General features: G+C 35.5%; 1 protein-coding gene across 1 annotated transcript in view; it reads left to right on the top strand.

Moving 5' to 3' along the window:
- The window catches only part of LOC110287963 (vomeronasal type-2 receptor 116-like), a 9803-nt gene extending 2607 nt beyond the window's left edge, over positions 1-7196 (top strand). Inside the window, exons 2-6 of the mRNA XM_021154438.1 lie at positions 934-1213; positions 1599-2405; positions 3103-3330; positions 3673-3796; positions 6277-7196. Coding sequence (XP_021010097.1) covers positions 934-1213; positions 1599-2405; positions 3103-3330; positions 3673-3796; positions 6277-7196 — 2359 coding nt within the window. The remainder of the gene's footprint in view (positions 1-933; positions 1214-1598; positions 2406-3102; positions 3331-3672; positions 3797-6276) is intronic.
- Positions 7197-25835: the final 18639 nt, after the last annotated feature.

Genomic DNA, 25835 nt, shown 5'->3' with positions numbered 1-25835 from the left:
AGGGATCTGCAACCCTATAGTTGGAACAACATGATGAACTAACCAGTACCCCGGAGCTCTTGTCTCTAGCTGCATATGTATCGAAAGATGGCCTACTCGGTCATCACTGGAAAGAGAGGCCCATTGGACTTGCAAACTTTATATATATAATTTCTTAAAAGGCCTTTTATGTTACATAGCAGATATGTTTCCAAAACTATGTATGTATCTCATCCTACATTGTGCCTACACAAAAGAAATTGTTGAACAGTTATTCACTGTAAATTTGTCACCAATATTTGGACATATATTTTATTACCATAAACATGACAGCACAGTTAAAAAGGCCAGTTACTTTTAGAAGTAAAATATTGAGTTACTGTTGCACCTACATTGTTTGTGATCTACATGCAAAACAATATAAAATTAGAGCAATGTTAATAAATTAGGTCAAAACTTGACCATGGTGGTGGAGATACAGCACAATTTAATACAAATTGACAATCTCAAATTGAAATCTTGTGTGGATATAGTATTGGTAGTATGAAGAGATATTCTGCCTAAATACCAGGGAGTAAAAATTTAAAAGTTGTGTTTTAGTTATTTCTGAGTAGCATCATTAAGGTTTGAGAAACATTAGGATTATAGGAGAAAGTGGAATGTGATCATTTCATCACATTACATCTAACTATAACTTATGCCATCATTATGAACTTGGAAAATGAAGCTTATGATTTGTGTTTCATAGGCTTTATAAAACAACAGAAATTTATTTTGTAGGAATTTAGAGAATTTAATGTAAACTTATGCTATATTCCCTTTCTTGTAAGTTAAAACCAGTACATAACTGAGAACATTTTGTATTGATTTCCTCTCTGTATGCTAGAATTTTTTTTTTTATGGCTCATGCTTGTACAGTTTTGGGAACTATATTCTCTACTGCTCTGTTTTCAGGGTGACACCCAAGATCAACCACTTGATTTTCTCTGTTTATCTTGCCTTGGAAGAAGTAAATAAGAACTGCCATATTTTGCCTAACATTTCTCTGCTAGTTAATATTGAATGTAACGGAGGAAAATATGATGAGAAAACTGATTCGGCTTTGAAAAGTGAGGACATTATTCCTAATTACTCCTGCACAAATGAGAGAAGATATTTAATTGTACTTACAGCTCCTATATGGGCAGTATCTACAAAACTTGGACCATTCCTGTACATCTCCAGAATTCCTGAGGTACGTCAAGGTGGAATAATTTTAAGGAAACACTTTCTCACCTCAGTGAGACTTTCTGATTATGAATGCAGTTTAAAAGGCAGAGGAAGGTATTATGTTTATTATGATTTATCAAACATAAATGCATAGATATTTTTGTGGCAAACACAACAACTTTATCATAAATGGGCATGGGAGATATCAGTATTGTGAAATGTTATACCAGAATACTCAGCATACCTTTACTATTTAGAGAATCACAAGAAGTTGGATACACTGAAATAATGAGATGAAAAATAATCACTTTCTAAAATGAATACACTTTGCTCAAGCATACTCCAATCTCACAACGATCCCTCTGCAGTCAATCATGTTTATATTGTTGTCTATTTACTGTATTTTTCAGCTTTACTGTGGGCACTTTCATCTACGTCTGAGTGATAATGAACAATTTCCTAATCTGTACCAGATATCTCCCAAGGACACATCTCTACCACTAGCCATGGTGTCCCTAGTGGTTCATTTCAGATGGAACTGGATAGGAGTGATTGTTTCAAATGATGACCAAGGAATACAATTCCTTTCTGAACTGAAAGGAGAAATGCAGAAAAACATTGTTTGTTTATCAGTTGCTATTATTATCAAAACTGAAATGTCCACGGCTCTTAAAGAGTTAAGCATGAATTATAAACATATCTCAATGTCATCAGCAAAAGTTGTGATAGTTTATGGAGACAAATTTTCTCCCATAAAGAATAACCTTAATGTGTGGATATCTCAAGGCATTTTAAGAATCTGGGTTAGTGTGTCACAATTTGATATGATCACGATTCTAGGAGATTTCTTGCTATACTCTTCTACTGGGACTTTTATTTTTTCACATCAGCAACCTGAAATACCTGGTTTTGAAAAATTTATCCAAACAGTACACCCTTCAAACTACAGTAGTGAATTTTCCTTTGCCAAACTATGGTGGACATATTTTAGATGTTCATTGCCACCATCTAATTGTAAGAAGCTGAAGAATTGTCCAACCAAAACTATATTTACATGGTTATTCAGGACACCACTTGGAATGGCCATGAGTGATGCATGCTATAACTTATACAATGCTATATATGCTGTGGCCTACTCACTTCATGAGATGCATCTGCAAGAAGAAGAAACATGGTCAAAGAATCCTGGGAAAGAACTGGAATTTGACTCTTGGAAGGTAATGAGTGTTACACTAAATGGCATTTACATGGTTTGAGTATTTTAATAGAATCACATGGTTTAAAGCCATGTGAATAAGAAATTTCACACATAAATGTACATAGTTCTATATTCTATTATTGCATAGGTGTCAGATCATGTTTCTGTCATATATTATGACACAGTGAACATTGGTATGCATGTCAGCATTCACAATCTAAGTCATGAATTTTTATACAGATCTTTGAACCAAATATATGACTCATGTATTAATTTTTCTAATGAAATTCTTAAATAGCCATAAGAAAATGCCTTGTCTTTTATGTTATTCATAAGATCCTATTCAAATTACTAAATAGATGACAGAGAATATCATGTACTTTCCCATTAATTTCACTAACTAATACTTTGTACTCCATTGCCTGTGATCAAATAAAATTATTGGGAGAAAAAGCATCGAGGTGTCATTACTCTCCAATCATAAAAATCAGGAGTATAGGTTTTAAAGCACCAAGTCCATCAAGAAAATTGTATTAGTAAACAAAGTGGAACTAAATTTACATCTACATGAAATTTATTTTTGACTTTAGTACTGAATACTTCTGGTGAAGTTAGATTTTTGGAAAGGGTAATAATAAGTGGGAAATTTCTAAATGTAATACTTTCTAGTCTAATGTGTAAGCCTAGTTGAAACTAAAATGACAAATGTGTTTTAGATGTTCTCTATACTGAAGACCTTAAAATTTGTAAATCCAGCTGGAGACCTAGTCAACATGAACCAGAATTTGAAGCATGATACAGAGTATGACATTTTCTATATCATGGATTTTCAAAAAGATTATGGACTTAAAATGAAAATAGGAAGATTTTCAGGGCATCTTCCAAGTGGTCAAAAGCTATATATGTCTAAAGAAATGACGGAGTGGGCTACAGATATTGACCAGGTAATTATTCATAATTTTAGTGTTTAACATGTAGCACAATTACCTAAAATAGTCTCTACTTTTGCTTTGTCATGGAATAAATAATTGGTATTTCTTCATTTATTGACTTACTATACACTGAACTAGATATTCTCTCTTTCTTGTTACTAACCTCTGTTTTTATATTTCTTAATATATAACTCATTATACATTCATAGATTTTATCTGTAAAAAATAAAACAGTACAATTTAACATGATACATTTGTGTTAAATGAGGTCTTTCAGTGGATCTCTGTTGAATCCTGGATGTTTGTCCGTTAGGATATTACCCATATTTATATAATATATATTATTTTTCACAGATTCTGCCCTCAATATGTAGTATGCCTTGCACACCAGGACTCAGAAAATCCCCTCAGGAAGGAAAGGATATCTGCTGTTTTGTTTGTATCCCCTGCCCAGAAAATGAAATTTCCAACATGACAAGTAAGATTGTCTGTTACAAAAATAATTAAATTGATTTTTTCTCACAAATTTACATAGTTCTCAACATTCCTTTATGGGAAAACAGAAGATATATCATGTTAAGGATCAAAAGCTTCAGATATATATAAATATATTTTTAATAATTATTTAAAATATTAAACACTTTCTCTCTTGAATTGTTTTTTTTTTTTTGCCTTACTATTGTAGATCCCTGGAAAACAATATTTTCCAGGATATTTTGCATTCTAAAGAAATATTCTAATATTCTTTAGAATATTTCTTTAGAATACAAAAGACAAGTACATTATGACATGTTTGTGCTTTTCAATTTTATTAAATATCGGAATACCATACATTTCCAATACATTACCATTTATTCACTTTACAGTCTACTCACATGCCCCATCCCTCCACTTCTGCCAAATTCATCCCCCCTCATGAACCTTATCTTTCCCATCATAGTAAGATAGCTTCCCCTTGGATCCTGTTTCATCATATGTTTTCTGTTCAAAGAAGAAATAGCACTGAGGCCCAATGAGGCAGCAAAAGTAAGTGAAAGAAAGCCAATGGCAGGTCACAAAGATATGCATAGATTTTCCTCCACTTGTTACAGGACACAGAAGACCAAGCTGTACATTTTCTATTTATGTGGATAGGGTTTACAGACAGCCTATCAGTTCTTCTGGTAAGCTTGAACTGTAGTTGAGCAGAGGCTGACATTTCACTGTATAATGTATAAAGGCTTGTATACACACACATATACAAACACACACACAAATATATAAAATATGATTTACAGATATATATATATAAATATATAATATGATTTTATATATATAATAGGTATATATATATATATAATAGTACCTGATTACCTGATTTTTTTAAAATACAAATTTGTATTATTTGAGTAATTCTGCTCAACATTTAAACAGCATTATTCAGAGCAATCCAAGAGATAATACAAAACGAAACAGAATATACATCTTTCAATACAAGACAGTACTTGAAAGACACAACTATTCACATTGCTAAAATTGATTCAGTTAAAATTAAAAGAAAACAGAATACATGTAGTGAAAGTTAAAAGGATACAAGTTGAAAAATGTTCTAAGCCTCTGTGTAGAATTATGTGTCAAGAAATTTTTTGAGAAATATAATATTACATACATATTTCTGAATAAATACTACAACCTTCGGAGCATTAGGTTGTCAAATCTTACAGAAATTATGAATACTGGAGGAAATATGCTTGACCAAAATTCATAAATTTAATCACAAAACTGAATATATCATTTTTAACATGTAGAAAATTTGTGTGCTAAAATTTTCATATTGTGTCTGCCTTAACATTATCAGTACTTTCATTTGCTACTTTTAGTACCAAGATTATAATACAATAACACCATTATACTTTTCCCTGTCCTTCTTACAAAATCAAAACTCTTTACTGCCTTTAAAATTTATGATCGATATTTTAATTGCTGTTCCATGCACAGATTCTGTATATAAAATATTTCTAAGTACAGTAAATTAGTCCGTATAGGATTACTTGTGTTTTTTAGGGGAAGACTATTTTGTTATTCAAAGACAATTAATAGGTAGCCTCTACCCTAGGAAAGTAGCTCAATATTCTCTGGTTGTCTTTAGTTCCTTATGTAGATTTTTACTTGATAATCTTTCCCTACTCCACTTTGTTATGTTTATTGTTTTTTATCTCACCCAGCTTACTTTAAGATTCTCTTTTGTTGAGATTTTATGGGTTTTACTAGTGATTATCTTAGAAAATAAAAAATATATAAGTTCACATCAAATTTTCATCTACTAACTGACTAACTGAGTAAATGACAAATCAATTTTGTAGATATATTCAATGGATAGGACCCTAAAACTCTTAATTTTACTATGATTTTCTCTAGTGGTGTCTGTGATTTTCATAGAGTAGGGACTATACATAACTCTGTGTGTAAGCAAAAGTATTTGGAGCATAGTTAGGGATTAAGATGTTTTAGTAACATTTTGAGCATAGGTTTTTTTTCCCAAGATACGGATGGGATATAATTAATTTATTAGTCCAACAATCAACTTGAGACCACATGTACACAGAAAGAATTGCTGATCACTAAATTGTAAGACATATGGACACACATATAGAGCATAAATTAATTATAAAACTTTGTTTCCACGAATGGTCAATTTAAGATATGTGATTGTGGAAACATGAAAATTATGTGATGTTATGCGTTTTTGAAATAAGCCATAAACAGCTTGAATATATAAAATAATTATGAACATAAGCTTTCATGAAGATGATAAGCATTAAAATTTAGGTCAAATGCTATGCAGCCTCCACATTTAAATTTACATATAGCACAAGATGCAAGTCTAATTTAGCTATAATTTTCCAATGTATTAATTCAGTGTATCTTGTAAATGGTAATAAATAAATATATCTGATAACACTTTTCTTCCTGTACTAGACATGGATCAGTGTGTAAAGTGTCTGGAAGATCAATATGCCAATGAAGACCATACACTCTGTCTTCAAAGAGTTGTGGATAATTTAGATTATAGAGACCCTTTAGGAAAAGCTCTAGCTGGCTTTGCTCTATGCTTCTCTCTCCTTACATCTGTTGTACTCTTTGTCTTCCTGAAACACCGAGATACTCCCATAGTCAAAGCCAATAACCAAAGACTTAGCTTTGTCCTGCTCATCTCCCTCATATTTTGTTTTACCTGTTCCTTGCTTTACATTGGTTATCCCACTATGGTCATCTGTGTCCTGCAGCAGACCACATTTGCCATTGCATTCACTGTGGCTACCTCTACTATCTTGGCCAAGACAATTACTGTAGTACTGGCATTCAAGATAACTGTTCCAGGAAGAAGAATGAGGTGGCTGCTTATGTCAGGGGCACCCAAATACATCATTCTCATATGCACAATAATTCAGCTTATTCTTTGTGTAGTCTGGATTGGAACTTCTCCTCCATTTGTTGATGCTGATGTACACATTGTACATGGCCACATCATCATTGTTTGCAACAAAGGTTCAGTGATTGCCTTCTACTGTGTCCTTGGATACATGGGCTTTGTTGCTCTAGCAAGTTTCACTGTAGCTTTCTTGGCCAGGAATCTGCCTGATACATTCAATGAAGCAAAGCTCTTGACATTCAGCATGCTGGTGTTCTGCAGTGTCTGGATCACTTTCATCCCTGTCTACCACAGCACTAAAGGCAAGACTATGGTCGCTGTGGAAATTTTCTGTATCTTGGCCTCCAGTGCAGGGCTGCTTCTTTGTATATTTGCCCCAAAATGCTATATTATTTTATTAAGACCACAAACAAATTCTTTTCACAAGTTCAGGAAACAACATGTTAAAGTTGAAAATAAAAGTTAAATTAGCCACTTATATAGTGTGTCAAACTTGTCTACATTTTCACAAAACTGCTTTCTACTGCTCACATATTTTGTTGAAATATGAAGTTGCTATCATATAAAAATGTGGAATATAAGATGTATAATAAAATTCAAACACATGACCTGGACTTCAGTTTATTGGATAAAACTGTTTAATCAGACACTTTTATACATATAATGACAGTTTATTTTTATTTATAACTGTCAGGTATCTGAAAATTAGCACTTTGCTTTACAAATTATTTCATGTATTATCCACCTACCTGTATTAATTGTGTGTTATTCTTATGTTCTAGAAAAAATTACCATGTTGATATTATATATAGAGGGTTATTAATAAGGAATCTTTTGTTATTTTTCTTGTTCTGCAAAAAATTATGAACAATTAAATAATTTTCTTTGTAACATGATACTCCAGCATGTGATAAGATAAAAATTTATGATGGTATCACTACATTATGTTTCAATTTGAATACTGATCATAAGGAAGTTGCTCTGAGATTTATACCATAATTCTACTGAAAGTCACATAGATGAGGATATGAACAAGTCCATAAAAACCTGTTCTTATTTTGCTAAATGGCCATTGCCTAAAATGCATATCTTTTTACTTATGTTTATATTTGAGGAAATAGTCATCTCTTAAACTTAGTCATAGATAATTATTTATATAATACATAGCAATCAGTTAAGAAGTGCATAATGATTTTAACTACAAAGATTAACAATTATGTTTCTCTACCTTAAGTAAAACAGCCTCACAATCAAGGCTTGGAAAATATCTTGGCATATGAGGCAGAGAAATTAAGGGCCAATCACTTAGAAGTGTGAAAATCTATCTTTATAACTGGATGATGTTCTTGAAAGACATATTACTAAACAAAATCTCCAAAATATCAAAAATTGAGAACACTGGCATAACTCAGGAGATCTTCTTTAGGTCTCCTCCAACATACTTTAAACTATAAGAAGTAGAGAGGGCATTTGTAAGGAAAACTTATTCTTTTATTGTGGACACGGTTTATGGTAGAATATACACTGTCTAATAAATGGCCCTAAATCTTTGCACAGTCTAGCATCACTTACTATACATAGTGAATTATCAAAAACCAAAGACAAAATTTGGGAAAAGCTTGTATTGAAAAGTTGTAGAAGCTATATAGGGAAAGGAAGAATAAATATTAATATATTACAATTAAATTTTTGTGAAATTTCATAATTTCTCATAGTTTATTAATTTACATGATTGAAATAATTTGAAATTTTCACTAAGCTATTATATATGTCATCTATAATTTGAAGCTGAATTCTCAGTTTAATTTTCATGAATTTTGCACTAAAACTTTCCTCTCTTATAGGAATTCTTAAGATGAGATACCTTTGATGGGATTTTATGTGAAGATAAAGATGAAAACCTGTTATTTTTTATGTGTGTAAAAGCTAAGAGTAGAGTTTAACATGGGGCAAAGGAATATTGAATAAAGAATAAATATTTAAACTAATAAGTATTATCATTATATTTATAAATTAAGAGTAAGATTAAGAACTATAGTGTAACTGGAAAAAACGTATCATTTACATTTGTCTAGTCCTAAGATGATCTATATGATTATTGTGTGATCCTTATTGGTGAAATAAAGGTGGTTATGTATTGTTCCATGAGTGTAGTTCTGAATAATCTATATTTTATTAATCTATTGATATTCTCTTCTAAATTCATAATTATAGAAAGCTTGTGCATGTAAAGTAAATCATTGATTTCCATAAAGACATTATAACAAAAATAACTATTAGTGAAATTCCAGACTTGGTAATAACATTTTAGAAAAACTTAATAGGAAATTATTTCTATATTGCATATTTTAAGTAAGACTTCTCTGTATAGCCCTGCTACTTTATGAAATAGAAAGGACAATGTTAAGATGGTGATAGGGGCTTAAATTATCAAAATGTTTACATATTGTCTTGAATTTTGTTGAACTAAAGAACCCTACTTGGGTAAATGAAACATACAGAACTCTTAAACCCAGATATAGAACACACATGCATGCCTGCTTGCCCACACACATAGAAACACACACACACACACACACACACACACACACACACACACACAGTTGCTCACCCTAAAGTGAAATTTGTTGAACCATTACATTTTATAAGGATTTTATACCAGAATCTGGGTGAGGGTTTACTTATAAGAACAAATATAACTCACAGTTTATGTATAAACCATACAAAGGTGGGAATATGGAGTATACTTCACAACCTTCAGGACACTCAAAAGGTTTAAAACTTCTTCCAGGATGCTTTGCATTTTTCTCATACTTTTAGATAGCTGGTATGATCTTAGGATTCCTTTTTGCAACTAATGTTCACTGAGATGATTCATTTCCTCTAAGGATTCTTTTATCTAAGAAAAACTATCAGCATTTTTATTAGTATTATTTTATTTATAAACAGTTCAGTCATTTCATCCCCCATTATGTCACCCCTCCTACAGTTCCTTATCTATACTTTCTCCTCCTTATCTCCTAGACGGTGCTCCTCATTCCCAGGAGACCTTGCCCTTCTCTAAGGCCTCAAGTCTCTTGAGGATTCGGCATAAGTTCAGCCAATAATGACACACCAGGCAGTGTTCTGCTCTACAAGTGCCAGGGACCTGACACCAGTTCATGTATCCTGTTGATAGATGGTGCAATCTCTGAGAGTTTCCTGGGGTCCAGATTAGTTGAGACTGCTAGTCTTATTATGGTGTTGCCCACCCCTTCAGCTTCTTCAGTCATTTGCCTAAGTCAACCATGGGGATGGTGGACTTCAATCCAATGGTTGGGGTTAAATATGTATATCTGTTTTAGTCAGCTGCTGGTAGAGCCTATCAGAGGGCAAGCATACTACGTTCTTGTCTTCAGATTTTTCTCCATTTTTGTCCCTGCAGTTCTTTAGACAGGCATTGTTCTGGATCAGAAGTGTTGACTATGTGTTAGTAAACCGGTTTCTGATCTTTGGCTCTATCTATCTACTGGAGGTGGAGTCTTCCGGTTCCCTCTCCCAATTGTTAGGCAATTTGACTAAGGTAACCTGATTGAGTCATGAGAGATTCCAAGGATGCTGAACATTTTCATTCCTTTTTCTGGCCCTCTGGCTCTGGGTTTCTCTCCTGTACCCCTTCTCCCATACCTGACTCTGTTTTCCTTTTCCCTCCTCCTCCCTTCATCATCCTGGTCTCTCCCTCTCTCTGCAAGTCATGATTATTTTATTTCCTCTTGTAAGTGTGGTTGAAACATCCTTAGTTGGGCATTCATTATAGTTAAACTTTATGCAATCTGTGATTGCATAAGGGTATTCTGTGCTTTTTGACTAATATAGGCTTATTGGTAAGTGCAGACCATGGATGACATTTTGAGTCTTGGATAGCAACCACAGGATGATATCTTCTAGTTTCATCCATTTGCATGGAAGATTCATGATGTCCTCATTTTAATAGCTGAATTTTATTCCATTGTGTAAATGAACCATTTTTTCTATATCTTCTTCAGTTTTTGACACCTGAGTTTTTTCCAGCTTTTAGCTATTACAAGAAAGGCTACTATGAATAAAGTAGAGCAGCTGGGAGTGGTGGCACATGCCTTTAATCCCATCACTTGGGAGGCAGAGGCAGACGACTTTCTGAGCTCGAGGCCAGCCTGGTCTACAGAGTGAGTTCCAGGATATCCAGGGGTACACGGAGAAACCCTGTCTCAAAACAACAACAACAACAAACAAAGAATGAATAAGGTGGGGCACAGATTTTGGAGTATGGTGGATCATCTTGCGATTATATGTCCAAGGGTGTTATAGCTGTGTCTTCAAGTAGAACTATTTCCAACTTTCTGAAGAAATGACAAATATGATCCTGGTGTGGTTGTACCAGTATACAATCCCAGTAGCAATGGAGGACTATTATTATTTCTCCACTCCATGGCAGCATGTGCTGTAACTAGAAGTTTTTATCTTAGCCATGCTGATTTGTGTGAGGTGGAATTACAGGGTCATTGTGATTTGAATTTCACTGATGACTAAGGATTTTGAACACTTCTTTAGGTATGTTGCTGCCATTTGAGATTCTTCTGTTGTAAATTCCCTACTTAGCCCTGTACTCCATTTTAAAAAATGGATTATTGGTTTTTTTTTTCCTTTATTTGGTTGGTTGGTTGGTTTGCTTTGCTTTGGTTGTTTTTGTTTTTTTTTTTGTTTTTGGTTTTTTTTTGGGGGGGGAGGTGGTTTTTTTATTTGTTTGTTTGTTTGTTTTGGTTTTGGGGTTTTGTTTTGTTTTTTTTTTTCCCCCAAGACAGGGTATATCCCTGTGTATCCTTGGTTGTCCGGGAAATCACTCTGTAGACCAGGCTGGCCTCAAACTCAGAAATCTGCCTGCCTCTGCCTCCTAAGTGCTGGGATTAAAGGCATGCACCACCCTGCCCAGCTTGGATTACTGTTTTCTTAGAGGTTAGCTTCTTGAGCTCTTTATATATTTTGGATATTAGCCCTCTATCAGATGTATCATTATTGGAGAATTTTTTTAACAATATGTAGGATGCTAATTTGTTCTACTGACTGTGTCATTTGCCTTACAGAATCTGTTCAGTCTTATGAGGTCCCAATTTATCAATTGTTGATCTTAGAAAATTTAAATTTCTCCTTGTGCTGATGAGTTTGATGCTCTTTCCACTTTCTCTTCTATTACATTAATTATATTTGGTTTTATATTGAGGTCCTTGATTCACTTGAATTTGATCTTTGTGCAAGAGGATAAGGATGGGTCTTTTCTCATTCTTCTAAATATAGACAACCAAGTAGTTCAGCACCATTTATTGGAAATGTTTTCTTTTTACATTTGTGTTTTTGGCCTCTTTGTCAAAGTTCAAGTATCCATAGGTGTGGGGTGAGGGGCTACACACAGATAGCCTGGTCTCCAGTAAAGCTTATGTCTTGAACCCTGGTAGAATCCAGTCGGTGGTAATTTCCACTTACGTGGAACAGAAGGCATTCGTTCATGTCTCCTGGACCCCTGGCTCCTGTTGAAGTTACCACCTCCACAGAGGCACGTAGCCACTAGGAACAGCACCAAGCCTTCCCACATGGAAATAAGGTTTCCCCCAAACTCTTAGTCCAAGCCAATGAGAGGTACCTGTTGTCAAACCCTGAATCACCCCCAGAACTGTATATAAATCCATCCAGAGAATTAAAGGTACATGAGAACTATTCCTTCTTCTGAGTCTTTTGTTCTAAGAGCTGTATGTAACACTTGGGAAGAAATTACCCTTCCCGAAGAGCCACCCGAGGTCCCACCGCATTTCTCACTTGATAGTCACCTTCTCATTGGCTCAGCCCGATCTGACTCAGTTCAGAGCTGCTCAGAGTTACTGAGAGACCTGGAAGGCACTGAAGAGACTTAGTCTCCCTGCCTTCACTCACTTCCCTTTGCTGGAACCCTCGCACCAGGCCTGAACAGAGATCTTCTTGCAAAACCTCTGGTACCCAGGCCAACATCTGGTGCCCCACGTGGGGCTTCATCTATGAGTTTTGAAGGTATTTTGCTTTTAAAGCTTGGAGAATGGAGAGAGAGATATAACTCATTTGAGTGGGAGAGGGAGGGGCTAGAGGAGCAGATGGATTAATTAATTTTTCCTCAGAGGCATAAGGAGGCAGGGGTGCATAGATGGATTTTATGTCTCTTATTAATTGGGTAAGGGCTGTGACATCTGAAATGGAATAGTTTTTAGGACCTTGATCTTTGGATTCATTCATCTGACTGAGGGTGCTCAGCAGCTGTGTTGCTATCAGTCTGTCTTATTTTATATGGCCCTATGCACTGCCTAATTGTGGCTGAGATTAGCAAAAATATCATAGGAGGGTGATTTTCCTTCTCAGGTATCTTTGTTTTTGATGAGAGAAGCCACTCTGTTCCATGAGTGCGGGCTATAAATATTATCATTGGCTATGCATGACACTATCTGAAGGACTTCCTCCCAAAATAAGAAGGCTTGTTTTTTGGCTATTTTTCTTCGTCAGTGTTTTAGTAGGGCACGTGTTTCCCTGACCTATGGTGATATTTTATGTGATAGTGAGTCGCCCATGATAGAAAATAGAAGTGCTCGTGCAATGGAATGTTCCCTTGGCCTCTTTGACTTTGGGGAATTTCACAGAGTTCCAAAAATCTAAGCCTTCCAACAGATTTAAGAACTGGCAGTCGCTCTGTAGCTATTACATGGCTACAGCATTACCAGGTTTTCTTTGTTTTAAGGAGAAATTAGAGAGTCTTTGCCAATGCCCAATGCGGGCTATCGGCATTTAGACAAAGGTCAGAGGGACCTTCGGCCAACACTAGAGAGGAACTCTGGCCAGGAGGCTTCAATTGTCCCTTTAGCTTGTCTAAAAGCAGAGTAGGAAAAAACAGATTGTTTTCAGAGGTGTGAGGGCTCACCTTCCCTCAGTATCCATTAGGTGTGTCTGTTCAAGCCCCAGGTCGAGGAGTCAGATATGGGCCTGGGTAGGTTTACTTCTGGGTCATCCATTCTATTCAATTGATTGAACTCTCTGTCACTGTACCAATAGCAAGTGATCTTTGTTATTTTTTTTCTTAGTACAGCTAGAGGTAAGGCATGGTGATGCCAACTAAAGATCTTTTATAGATGAGAATTTTTTGGCTATGATGAATTCTTTGTCCAGATGAATTTGAGAATTGCCCTTTCCATGTCTTTGAAGAATTGTGTTAGAATTTTGACAGAGATTCCATTGAATCTGTACATTGCTTTTGGCACAGTGGCCACTTTTACTATGTAATCATACCAATCCAATAGCATAGTAGATCTTTCCATTTTCTGAGGTCTTTTTCAACTTCTTTCTTTAAGGGTTTGAAGTTCTCATACTGATCTTTCACTTTCTGAGTAAGAATTACGGTGTAATATGTGTGGTTATTGTAAAGACTGTTGATTCAATAATTACTTTCTTAGCCTTACTACCATTTGAATATAGGGAGGCTCGTGATTTTTTTTTTTGAGTTAATTTTAATGTCTGCAACTTTGTTGAGGTTATTTCCCAGCTACAGAAGATTCTTAAGTGGAATTTTGGGATTTGTCTGAATACTATCATATCATCTGCAAATAGTGAAACAATGATTTCTTCCATTTCAATTAGTAAAATATTGATAATTTTTTGTTTTTTAATATATTTATCTAGAATTATAATTAATAGATGGAAAGTGTCGGCAACATTGTCTTTTCCCTGACTTTAGTGTGATTGATATTAATTTCTCCCCATTTATTTATTTATTTTGATGTTGGATGTTGTTTTGTATATATTACTTTTATTATGCCTTGAATTCCTGATCACTCCAAACACTTAACATGAAGGCATGTTGGATGTAATTAAAGGTTCTTTCAGAATCTAATCAGATGATCATGTGATTTTTTCCTTAACTTGTTTACACAGTGTATTATGTTGATATATTTTCTTATATTGAATAATCACTCCATCACTGTGGATAAACATACTTGATAATTGGGAGTGATAATTTTGATGTGTTCTTGAGTTTGGCATGTGGGAATTTTACTGAAAATTTTTTCATAGAAATTCATAAACAATTCCAGGCTGAAGTTCTGTTTCTTGCTTGGGTATTTGTGGGGTTTAGGTGTCAGGTAATTGTGGCCGCATAGAATGAATTAGTGACTTTCTGTTTCTTTTTCATGGAATAGTTTCAGGAGTACTGGTATTAGGTCTTATTGGAAGGTGTGATATAATTCTGCACTAAAATCATCTGGCCCTAGGCAGTATTTGGTTAGGCAATTTTTAATTACTATTATTAATTCCTTAGTGGTTAGGAAAGTGTTTTAATATTTTGCCTGATCATGATATAATTATGCTGTTACATGATATCTGTCTAGATATCATCAATTTCATCTATATTTTCCATTTATGTTGAGTATAGTCATTTGTAATAATATATGATGATTTTGTTAATTCCTTTGGTTTCTGTTGTTATGTCTCTCTTTTTATTTCATATTATGCTTAATTGAAACTGTCTCTATGCCCTTTCTTTAACGTTTCTAAGGGTTTATCTTCTCAAAGAACCAACTCTTAGTTTTGTTGATTCTTTATACTGTTCTCTTTGGTTCTCACTGGCTGACTTCAGCTATTAAATTGATTTCCTGCCCTCTACTTTTCTTGGGTATGTTTGTATCTTATAGTGCTTGAGCTTTCAGAAGAGCTGTGAAGTGGCTATATTAGGATCTCTCCAATTTCTATATAAAGGCACTTAGTACTTTAAATTATCCTCTTATTACTGCTTTTCATTGTGTCCCATATGTTTGGGGAAGCTGTGACTTCATTTTCATTCTATGAAGACTTTAACTTCTTCTTTTATTTCTTCTCGGATGAATTGGTACCATGACGAACTAATAATACGGTATATTTTCATAAGTGGCTGAAGAACAATTTAGGATGTATAGATGCCACTCAGGAAAAAAATGAAACAGGCATTTTGTGCTTGAAGCACAGTTTACTGCTCAATGTAAAACTGTGTTCACAATAGTGTGTTAAATAAATGGATAACTCACCAGGGACCATGAGACCAGTATGGAATTACAGTGGCTTTTCTAAGCCCTTTCGTGCTCTCTATAATGTAGGAAAGATTGGTTGATAAAGTGATCATAGAAAATTGAGAAATACTTCTGTTTGTGTTACTGGAATTCTAATGAGAGAACATTTGTGTTAACATGGAGTTTCTAAGAAGAAAAATGATTTTTAAAAAGTCTAATTTTGTGCTGTGAAGCTTCTAAGGAACATTGCAATTCCTGGGAAATAATTCTCATTTGATATCCATAATAGAACAACTAAGGTAAAATTAATAAAGTCTCTTCAGGACCTAAGCAACTACCTCCCTGCTCAGTATGAAAAGGTTATATTTCCTTCCAAAAAAAGATTATAATACCAGTGGAAATATTTTTCCAACCACCCTGTAGTGAAAAGAGTGGCAATAGATTCAAGAAAAATGCTATTCCAGTGCCACTCTGATCCAGGTTATAAGCAATTACTACAGGATAGAACATGGCCATATTGATCACTGTTGCTCAATAGGTAGTTGGTGATTCACTGAGGCTTCCTGAAATAATTGGGATGGTGATATGAAGGAAGGTATTATGTAATAAATTAAAGATTAAATTAAGTTTACTTTCTAAGGGAAGAAAGTCTGAAGATTAGAGAGAACTAGTTAAGTTAGTACTGCCTATCAGTGCTTTGTAACAAAACTTGATATTTACAGCAAAGCAATTGATAGAGGTTGTTCAAATTCATTATCTTGTTAGCTGTAAATTTCTGGGATGTGACATTTGCTGAAAACTGAATGCAACAGATTTGAGTAGATTAGCATCCTGTGAATTGCTTTCCAGGGAACTACAAGAAAAAACACAAATTATAAAAGTTGGTCTTTCTTTTCTGCCAAGATTAGATGGTAAAACCTCTTGAATAAAACTAATGCATTTGCAGGCTTTGACTGAAGGACATGAAGCAATTACACTGGCTGTAGACTGAAAACTTTTATTATGCTGGCTTACATTTACATTGTCAAGGAAGGGACATGAAGGCTCCTGGTGAAAAGTCACCAACATTACTGCTTGACTTTTGACTGCATCTTAAAATAAAGTACCTACATAACAGGCTCAGATATCAAGTATAATACCAATTCTTTTCAATTTGAATTCAACGTACACTCAATCAGAGGGAGTTTAAGTCAGATGCTGTAAACTAGTGCAAAAACCTGAGGATGAGTAAACTACTTCTGTGGGTTTTTTCAGTTGATGTGCTATGCCTCTGAAACTCTTCATTAAATATGTGTGCATACACTTATAATTTTATTGTCATCCTCAAGTTATAATTAATGGTGAAGATCGTGAAAACAAGTGTTTGTTACTATGACATTTTGACTTATTATTTTAGCCATTTTTGGACATGTAAAATCATTTCTTGTAAGGTAAAGTGATGACTGTTGAAAAGGAGGCAGAAAGTATATAAAAAGAGGAAGAACTAGAATAATTGTTGATATTTCCAAATGATCAGAAAGTTAATTAGTCATGAAGGTAAACATAAGGAACTACTATAAGGAAGTTCCTGAAACTTGTCAGACTCACTAGGCTCCTCCTTGTTAAAGGAGGCATTAAAAGCTGAGAGTCCTTCTCAGAGAAAATATCCTTAAGAATTCTCTCTCTCTCTCTCTCTCTCTCTCTCTCTCTCTCTCTCTCTCTTGCTTCCTTGTAAAATTTGATCTTTTTATTTACATTTCAAATACTATCAACTTTTCTAGTTTCCCCTCCAAAAATCCCCCATAGATTACCCCTATTCCTTACTCACCAACACACCGACACCAGCGTCTCTTTCCTGGCACTCCCCTAAACTGTGGAATTGAGTTTTCATAGGAACAAGTGCCTCTCCTCCCCTTGATGTCTGACAAGGCCATGCCAAGCTAAATATGCAACTGATGTTATTGGTCTCTCCATGTGTATTCTTTGGTGGGTCCTTTTGTCCGTGGGAGCTCTGAGGTTTCTGGTTGGTACATATTGTTCATTCTATGGGGCTACAAAATCTTTCAGCTCCTTTCTCTAGATCCTCCACTGGGGACCCAATGTTCAGTTCAATGGTGGGTTGTAAATATCCACCTCTGTATTTGTCAGGCAATAGAAAAGATGATAAGGAGACAGCTATAAAAGTGTCCTATCTATCAGCAAGCACTTGTTGGCATCCACAATAGTGTCTGGATTTGGTACCTGCATATGGGATTGTTCCCCAGGTTGGGCAGTCCCTGGATTGCCTTTCCTTCTTCCTCTGCCAAACTCTTTGTCTCTGTATCTCCTCTCATGATTATTTGGTTCCCTCCTCTAAGATGGATCAAAGTATCCACACTTTGTTCTTGCTTTTTGTTGAGCTTTATATGGTCTGTGAATTAAATCTTTTGTAATCCCAGCTCTTGGAATAATATCCACTTATCAGTGAGTACATATCATGTGTGTTCTTTTGTGATTGGATTATCTCACTCAGGATGTTATTTTCCAGCTCAATCCATTTGCCAAATAATTTCATGAATCCATAATGTTTAATAGCTGAGTTGTACTCCATTGTGTAAATTTAAATGTACCGAATTTTCTGTATTCATTCCTCTGTTGAAGGAAATCTGGGATCTCTCCAGGTTCAGGCAATTCTAAATATGGTGGCTATGTTTGTAGTGGAGCATGTGTCTTTATTACATTTGGCAATTCTGATTATATACCCAGTAGAGGCATAGCTGGAACCTTAGGTAGAACAATGTCCAATTTTCTGAAAAACAGCCAAATTGATTTCCAAAATGTTTGGACCACCATGCAATCCCACTGACAATGGAGGAGTGACCCTCTTTCTCCACATCATCTACAACTTCTGCTGTCACCTGAATTTTTTAGGCTAGCCATTATGACTGGTGTGAGCCATAATCTTAGTGTTGTTTTGATTTGCATTTCCATGATGACTAAAAATGTTGAATATTTCTTTAAGTACTTCTCATCCATTCGGTAATCCTCAGTTGTGAATTCTTTCTTTAGATCTGTACCACATTTTTAATAGGATTATTTGGTTCTCTGGAGTCTAACTTCTGGAGGTCATTGTATATATTGGAAATTAGCCTTCTATTGGATGTACGGTTAGTAAAATTCTTTTCCTAATATCTGTTTACCATTTTGTGCTATACTCAAAAAATAAACAGCTGGACAGTAGTAGAATATGCCTTTAATCCCAGCACTTGGGAGGCAGAGGTAGATGGATTTCTGTGTTTGAGGCCAGCCTTTTCTATAGATTGAATTCCAGGACAGCTAGGGCTATACAGAGAAACCCTGTCTCAAAAAACCAATATAAATTAAAATAGTAAATAAATAATAAACAGGCTGAGAAGGGAATTAAGGAAACACCACATTTCACAATAGTCACAACAATATAAAGTATGTTGATGTGACCCTAACAAAGCAAATGAAAGATATGTACAACAAGAACTTCAAATTTTTTAAAGTAAAATCTTGAAGAAGATCTCAGAAGATGGAAAGTTCTCCCAGGCTCATAAATTGACAGCATTAATACAGTAAAAATGGCCATCTTGTCAAAAGCAAACTACAGATTCAATGCAATCCTCATCAAAATTCCAACTAAGTTCTTCAGGGAGTAATAAAGAGAAATTTGCAAATTAATCTAAAATAACAAAAATCTCAGGATAGCGAAAATTATTCTGAACAATATAAGAACTTTTGAAGAATCACCATCCCTGATCTCAAGCTGTACTACAGAGCAATNGTGATAAAAAAAAAAACCTGTATGGTATTGGTACAGTGATAGGCATATAGGTCAATGGAATATAATTGAAGGCCTAGAAATAAACCCACACTACTATTGTCAATTGATCTTTGACAAGGGTACTAAAATCATCGGGTGGAAAAATGACAGCATTTTCAACAAATGGTGCTGGTTCAATTGGTATTCAGCATGTAGATGAATACAAAGTCATTGATTCTTATCTCCTTGTACAATGTTCAAGTCCAAGTGAATTAAGTAAGCCACATAAAACAAGATGCTCTGAAACTAATAGAGAATAAAGTGGTGAAGAGCCTGGCGCACATGGAAACTGCGGAAATTTTCATGAATTGAACACCAATAGATTAAAATGGTTCCTCTTAATGAAGAAGAGTTTCAAAGAAGACACCTGAGGTCATAACAGCCTACCTGTCTCTCAGGAGGTCTGCAGTAACACATGCGAGACTCCTGTCCAAATTTTCATCTCAGCTTATACACTCACCATATCCCTGCTGATTCTGGATCCACCTGTCATACTCAGGAGCTCAATATTCTTCGTGTTCTGTTTCTCCACACTCAGATTATGGGTCTGCCAGGAGGTCTGCAGAAACCATAAATACAGCCTTTCTGACTCCCAGGAAGACTACTATAACCAGGGACACATGAGATCTACTATAACCAGGGACACACTATTTTAGTATATCAACCCCATCGACTATTATGACAGAACCTGTCCATGGAGCGCATAGCCTTCATGTCTCCCAGAGGATAACATGGAATGGAACACATTAGGTCTGCCTCAACCAGGTACATAGAGGTCATCAAGACCCAGAGACACAGGAGGTCTCCACACCTTCAACCAAGGACAAAATTGACTCCCTTCCAGGAGAACAGCTCAAACACATGTCACCAGACATAAACTGCCTCCAAAGAGGCCAGCTCTATTAATAGGCACCCGGGCAAGATAACACCAAGGATAACCAAATGGAGACAGCCAGGTGCCCTAACATAAGTGACAAAAGCCAACGCAATTTAGCACTGTCAGAATCCAGTTATTCCACCCAGCAATCTCTTGAACCCCTAATAGACCTGAAAAGCCAGTTTCTGATAAAAAGTCCAATATTATGAAGAGGATAGAGGTCTTTGATAAGTATATAATTAATACATTGAAAGAAATACAGAAAAACAGATGAAAGCCCTTAAACAGTAAACAAATACATGCCTTAAAGAAATACAGGAGAATTCAAACAAGCAGGTGAAGGAATTGAACTCAATGATCTGAGATGTAAAATTGGAAGTAGTAAAAATAAAGAAATCAGAAATGGGGGCAGTCATGGAGATGGACAACTTAAGAAATAGATTAGGATCTACAGATGCAAGCACCGACAACAGAATGTAAGAGATAGAAAAGAAAATCTCAGCAATAGGGGATGCAATAGAAGGTGTTGACACATTGGTTAATGATAATACAAGTGACAAAAACTCCTAATCCAAAATAACCAGAATTATCTAAACAATGTAAAGACAGACCTAAGGATAATAAGAGTAGCATAGGGTTCCCAGCTCAAAGGGCCAGAAAATATCATCAAAATCATAGAAACAAACTTCCCCAGCCTAAGAAAAGAGATGGTCATAAATATAAAAGAAGCATACAGGTCCCAAAAAAGGTGGACCAAAAAAAAAAAAAAGTTTCACATAATAACCAAAACACTTAATGCTTAGAACAAAGAAAGGTTATTAAAATGTGTGATAGAAAACACCAAGTAAAACAAGAAGACAGACCTATCAGGATATACCAGACTTCTCCACAGAGACTTTAAAATCCAGATGATCTTGGATAGATGTCCAGCAGACCCTAAGGGAAAATAAATGTGAACCCAGAGTAATATACCCAGAAAAACTATCAATCTCCATAAATGGAGAAATAAAAATTTTCAATGATAAAGTGAAATGTAAAGAATATTTTTATGTTTATACAACACACAGAGGACACTAAAATGAAAGCTCAAAAAATGAAGTATAACTACATTCAATATCTCTAATGTCAATAACTCAATTCCTCAATAAAAAGACACAGGATAACAGAGTGGATACATAAACAGGACCCAGCATTTCACTGCATTCTGTAAACACAACTCCATGTGAATAAAAGCAATACATCAGAGTAAAAGGCTGTAAAAATAGGGCACAGCATTTTGCTGCATACAGGAAACACAACATGGTGACAAGACAAATACTATAAAGATTACTGAATTATGACATGTTTGTAATTATCAATTTCATTAAAAGTAGGGATACCATGCATTTACAATACTTTACATTTTATTCACTTTACATTCTAATTACTGCCTTCATTCATCAACTTCTGTCAGTCCCATTTTTTCCAAATTCATCCCCTTGAATATTGCTCCACCATGTGCTATCCGTTCAAAGCAGGACTAGTGTTGAGGCCCAATGTGGCACCCCAAAAAGGGGAAAGAAATCCAATAGCAGGGCATAAAGGTGGCGAAAGATGTTGCTCAAATTGTGAAAGGACCCAGATGAAGACCAAGCTATCCATTTGCTATTTATGTGTAGGGAGCCTAATTCCAACCTCAGCATTCTCTCCAGTTGGTGGGGTAGTTTCCCAGATTTCCTAGAGGTCCAGGATATTTGCCTCTGTAGTTGTTCTTGTAGTGTCATTGACACTTCTAGCTCACCTATGTCTATTCCAGACTTTCTAGAATACTCCCTAAACTCATCCTGATATTTGCTGTGGGTTTCTCTATTTCCATCTGCTGCTATATGAAGCTTCTCATTAGACAATTATGCTATGTTCCTGTTTACAAACATAACATTACTATTAATACTGGCAGACTTTGGCTCAATCATAAAACTTGGGAAAATCATTGGTTGGCAATTCCCACAGACTCTACTCCATCTCTATCCCTGGAAATAAGCATGAAAAATATTTGGTTGAAGGTTTCCTGGGTGGATTGATGCTCCTTTTCTTCCTCTAAAAGTTGTGCCCAACTACATCTGGTAGCCAATTAAGTTTCTATAGTCCATTCTTCTTAGAATCTCAGTTAGGGTCATAATTGTATATTCCCTGAATCCTCACCCTTCCTAAGCCTCCAGCTTGTCCCATAGCAGCCCCTCATCGATTTTCATTCTCAATCCCATACCTCTCTGACCCCTCTCCCCATAGTTTCTCACTAACTCTGTACCCCCTTAATCCCTCCCCTATACCTTTATCTCTCTTAATTGTCTTCCTAAGACTATTTAGTGGCATCTGTGTAATATTTTTACATCCTCATTTGGAATTTCCTTATTTCCAAGTTTCTTTGTGTCAGTGGATTGTAGCATGGTTATGCTGAAATTTATGGCTAATGTCTTCCATATTTATTTTCATATTTTCTCTATAAGTTCATACTCACATCAGAAATGGAGGTTTATTCCCCCTTGATCAGCCTATCTTGATGAATTTTTTTAAACATCTTTATTTTCTATGTTCTTTCTTCAATATTTTTATATGATTACTTTCATCTTTCATTTTGATAATTTATTGCCATAAAATTTCTTTGGGTATATTTACACTTTTTGGTTTTGTTGTCGTGCCTTTAGATATGCTGTTAACCTGCCAGTATGTTACCTCTCCAATTTCTTAAGTAAATACTTAGTGCTATTAACTTTTCTTTTAACAGCTCTTTCATTTTGTCACAAATATTTGAGATTATTTTGTAATAATTTCCATTGGATTCTAGAAAGCCTTCATTTAAAAAAATGTCTTTATCCATTTGTTCATTATACTGAGAGATGTTCATTTTCAATGAGATCATAAGCCTTCTGTGGTTCTTTTGGTGTATGATGCCATCATTAATCTATGGTGATCTGCTAGAATATAGTGTGTTATTTAAATTTCATGGATATTTTGAGACTTGGCTTGTTTCTTTGTAAGTAGATTTTGTAGAAAACTTTGTGAGTTGCTGATAAGAAGTTTATTCTTTAATGCTTACCATAATGATCGGTATATATTTGTTATATTAATTTGATTTGTCAGATTAGTTAACTCCAGTATTTTTTCATTTTTAACTTTCATCTTTTTTTGTTTGTTTGTTTTTTGGAAACAAGGTTTCTCTGTATAGCCCTGGCTGTCATGGAACTCACTTTGTAGACCAGGCTGGTCTCCAACTCAGAAATCCACCTACCTCTGCCTCCTGAGTGCTGGGATTAAAGGCATGCCCCACCATGCCCGGCTTTAACTTTTGCCTTGAAGAACTGTCCACTGCTTTGAGTTTATAGATTAAGCTGTGTGCATCTGCATCTGTGTTGGTCAGGCTCTAGCATACTTTCTCCAGAACAGCTATAACAGGCTCCTGTCAACAAGTGCTTCTTTGCATCAGCAATAGTGTCTGGGTTTGGTGTTTGCAGAATGGATGGATTCCTATGTGGTGGAGTCTCTGTATGGCCTTTCTTTGAGTCTCAGGCCCATTCTTTGTCTCTGCACATTCTTTTTACAAGAAGAATTCAGGATTAATATTTTTTTCAGGTGTATGTGTGTGTGGTGCCATTGCTCAACTGGGGGACATCCCTATCCATTGGATGTAGTATCTACAGTTTCTATCTCTAATTTGTTGTGTATTTGAAATGACATCTGCCCTATTGTGTCCTGGGGAAATCTTGTGACCCTGGCATCTGGAACTTTCTAGTGGCTACACCAGTTAGGCCTGCAACTGCTACTCTCCTTTCATATTTTTGAACCTCTCTTTTTCTCCATATCAGCACTTATCTGAACAGCCCCTCTTTCTCTCTTACCCCTCCTCTCTTGTTCCTAGATAACTCTCTCCCTCTACATCCAAAGAATATTTTCTCCCCCATTCTGAGTAGGACTGTAGCATCCAGACTTTTTCGTGTGGTCTGCTTTCTTCTTTGGTTTCATGTGATATAAGGGGTATATAATGAGAATTCCCCAGCTTCTTTTTGTCTAATATTCATTAATCTGAGATTACATGCCCTGTATGCTTTTTTCTGACTGGGTTAACTCACAAAGGATGATATTTTCATAGTTTATCCAATGGACTGCGAATTTTGTAAAGTCATTGTTTTTAATAGCTAAGTAGTAATCTATTTTGTAAATATACCACATTTTCTGTACCCATTTCATTGTTGGGAGTACCTCTTGGTTGTTTCCAGCTTCAGGATATTGTATATAAGGCTGCTGTGAACTTAGTGGAGCATGTGCCCTTGCTATATGTTGGAGAATCATTTGTTTATATTCCCTGGAGATGTGTAACTGTTTCCTCAGGTACAATTATTTCCAATTTTCTGAAGAATCACCAGACATTCTTCCAGAGTGGATATATCAGCATACAATCCCAACAACAATGGAAGGTCTCTCCACAACCTTGCCACCATTTTCTGTCACCTGAGTTTATGATCTTAGCCATTCTGAGTGGTGTGAGATGCAATTTCAGGGTTGTTTGATTTGCATTTTCCTGATGACTTAGGATGTTGAATATTTATTATTATTATTTCATAGAATATTTAATTTATTTGCATTTCAAATGTTATTACCATTCTGTTTTCCCCCTACAAAACCGGCCTGACTCATTCTTACTCCCTCCTCTTCTATGCAGGTGCTCCACCACACACCCACTCCTCCATGCCAGCCCTGGAAGGGCATCAGTCATTCTCAGGACCAAGGGTTTCTCCTCCCATTGACATATAACAAGTCCATCCTCTGCTACATATGGGTACTTCCATGTGTACTTTTCCATTGGTAGTTTAGTACCTGGGAGTTCTGGGCTATCCAGTTGGTTGATATTGTTGTTCTTTTTATGGGTTGCAAAATATGTCAGCTCCCTCAGTCCTTTCTCTAACTCCCCTACTGGGGACCACCTCCTCAGTCCAATGATTAACTCCAAGCATCCACCCCTGTATTTGACAGGATCTGGCAGAGCCCCTCAGGAGACTATATCAAGTGTCTGGCAGAAAGCTCTTCTTTAAGTTCTTCTTGGCCATTTGAGAATCCTCAGTTGAGAATTTTCTGTTTAGCTCTGTACCCCATTTTAAAAGGGTTATTTGGTTCTCTGGTGTCCAACATCGTGAGTTATATGTATAGTTTGCATGTTAGCCCTCGTTTAGATGTAGGTTAAAATTTTTTTCCTAATCAGTGGGTTTCCATATTCTTTTATTGACAATGTTCTTTGCTTACAGAAGCATTTCAGTTTTATGAGGTCCTATTTGTTGATTCTTGATCTTAGAGTATAAGCCTGAGTTTTATGTTCAAGACAATTTCCTC

The sequence above is a fragment of the Mus caroli genome, unplaced genomic scaffold (genome assembly GCF_900094665.2).
Source record: "Mus caroli unplaced genomic scaffold, CAROLI_EIJ_v1.1 scaffold_4138_1, whole genome shotgun sequence".
Lineage (NCBI taxonomy): Eukaryota > Metazoa > Chordata > Mammalia > Rodentia > Muridae > Mus > Mus caroli.
The sequence above is the reverse complement of the archived record's forward strand: the minus strand, read 5'-3'. Positions and strand labels throughout refer to the sequence as shown.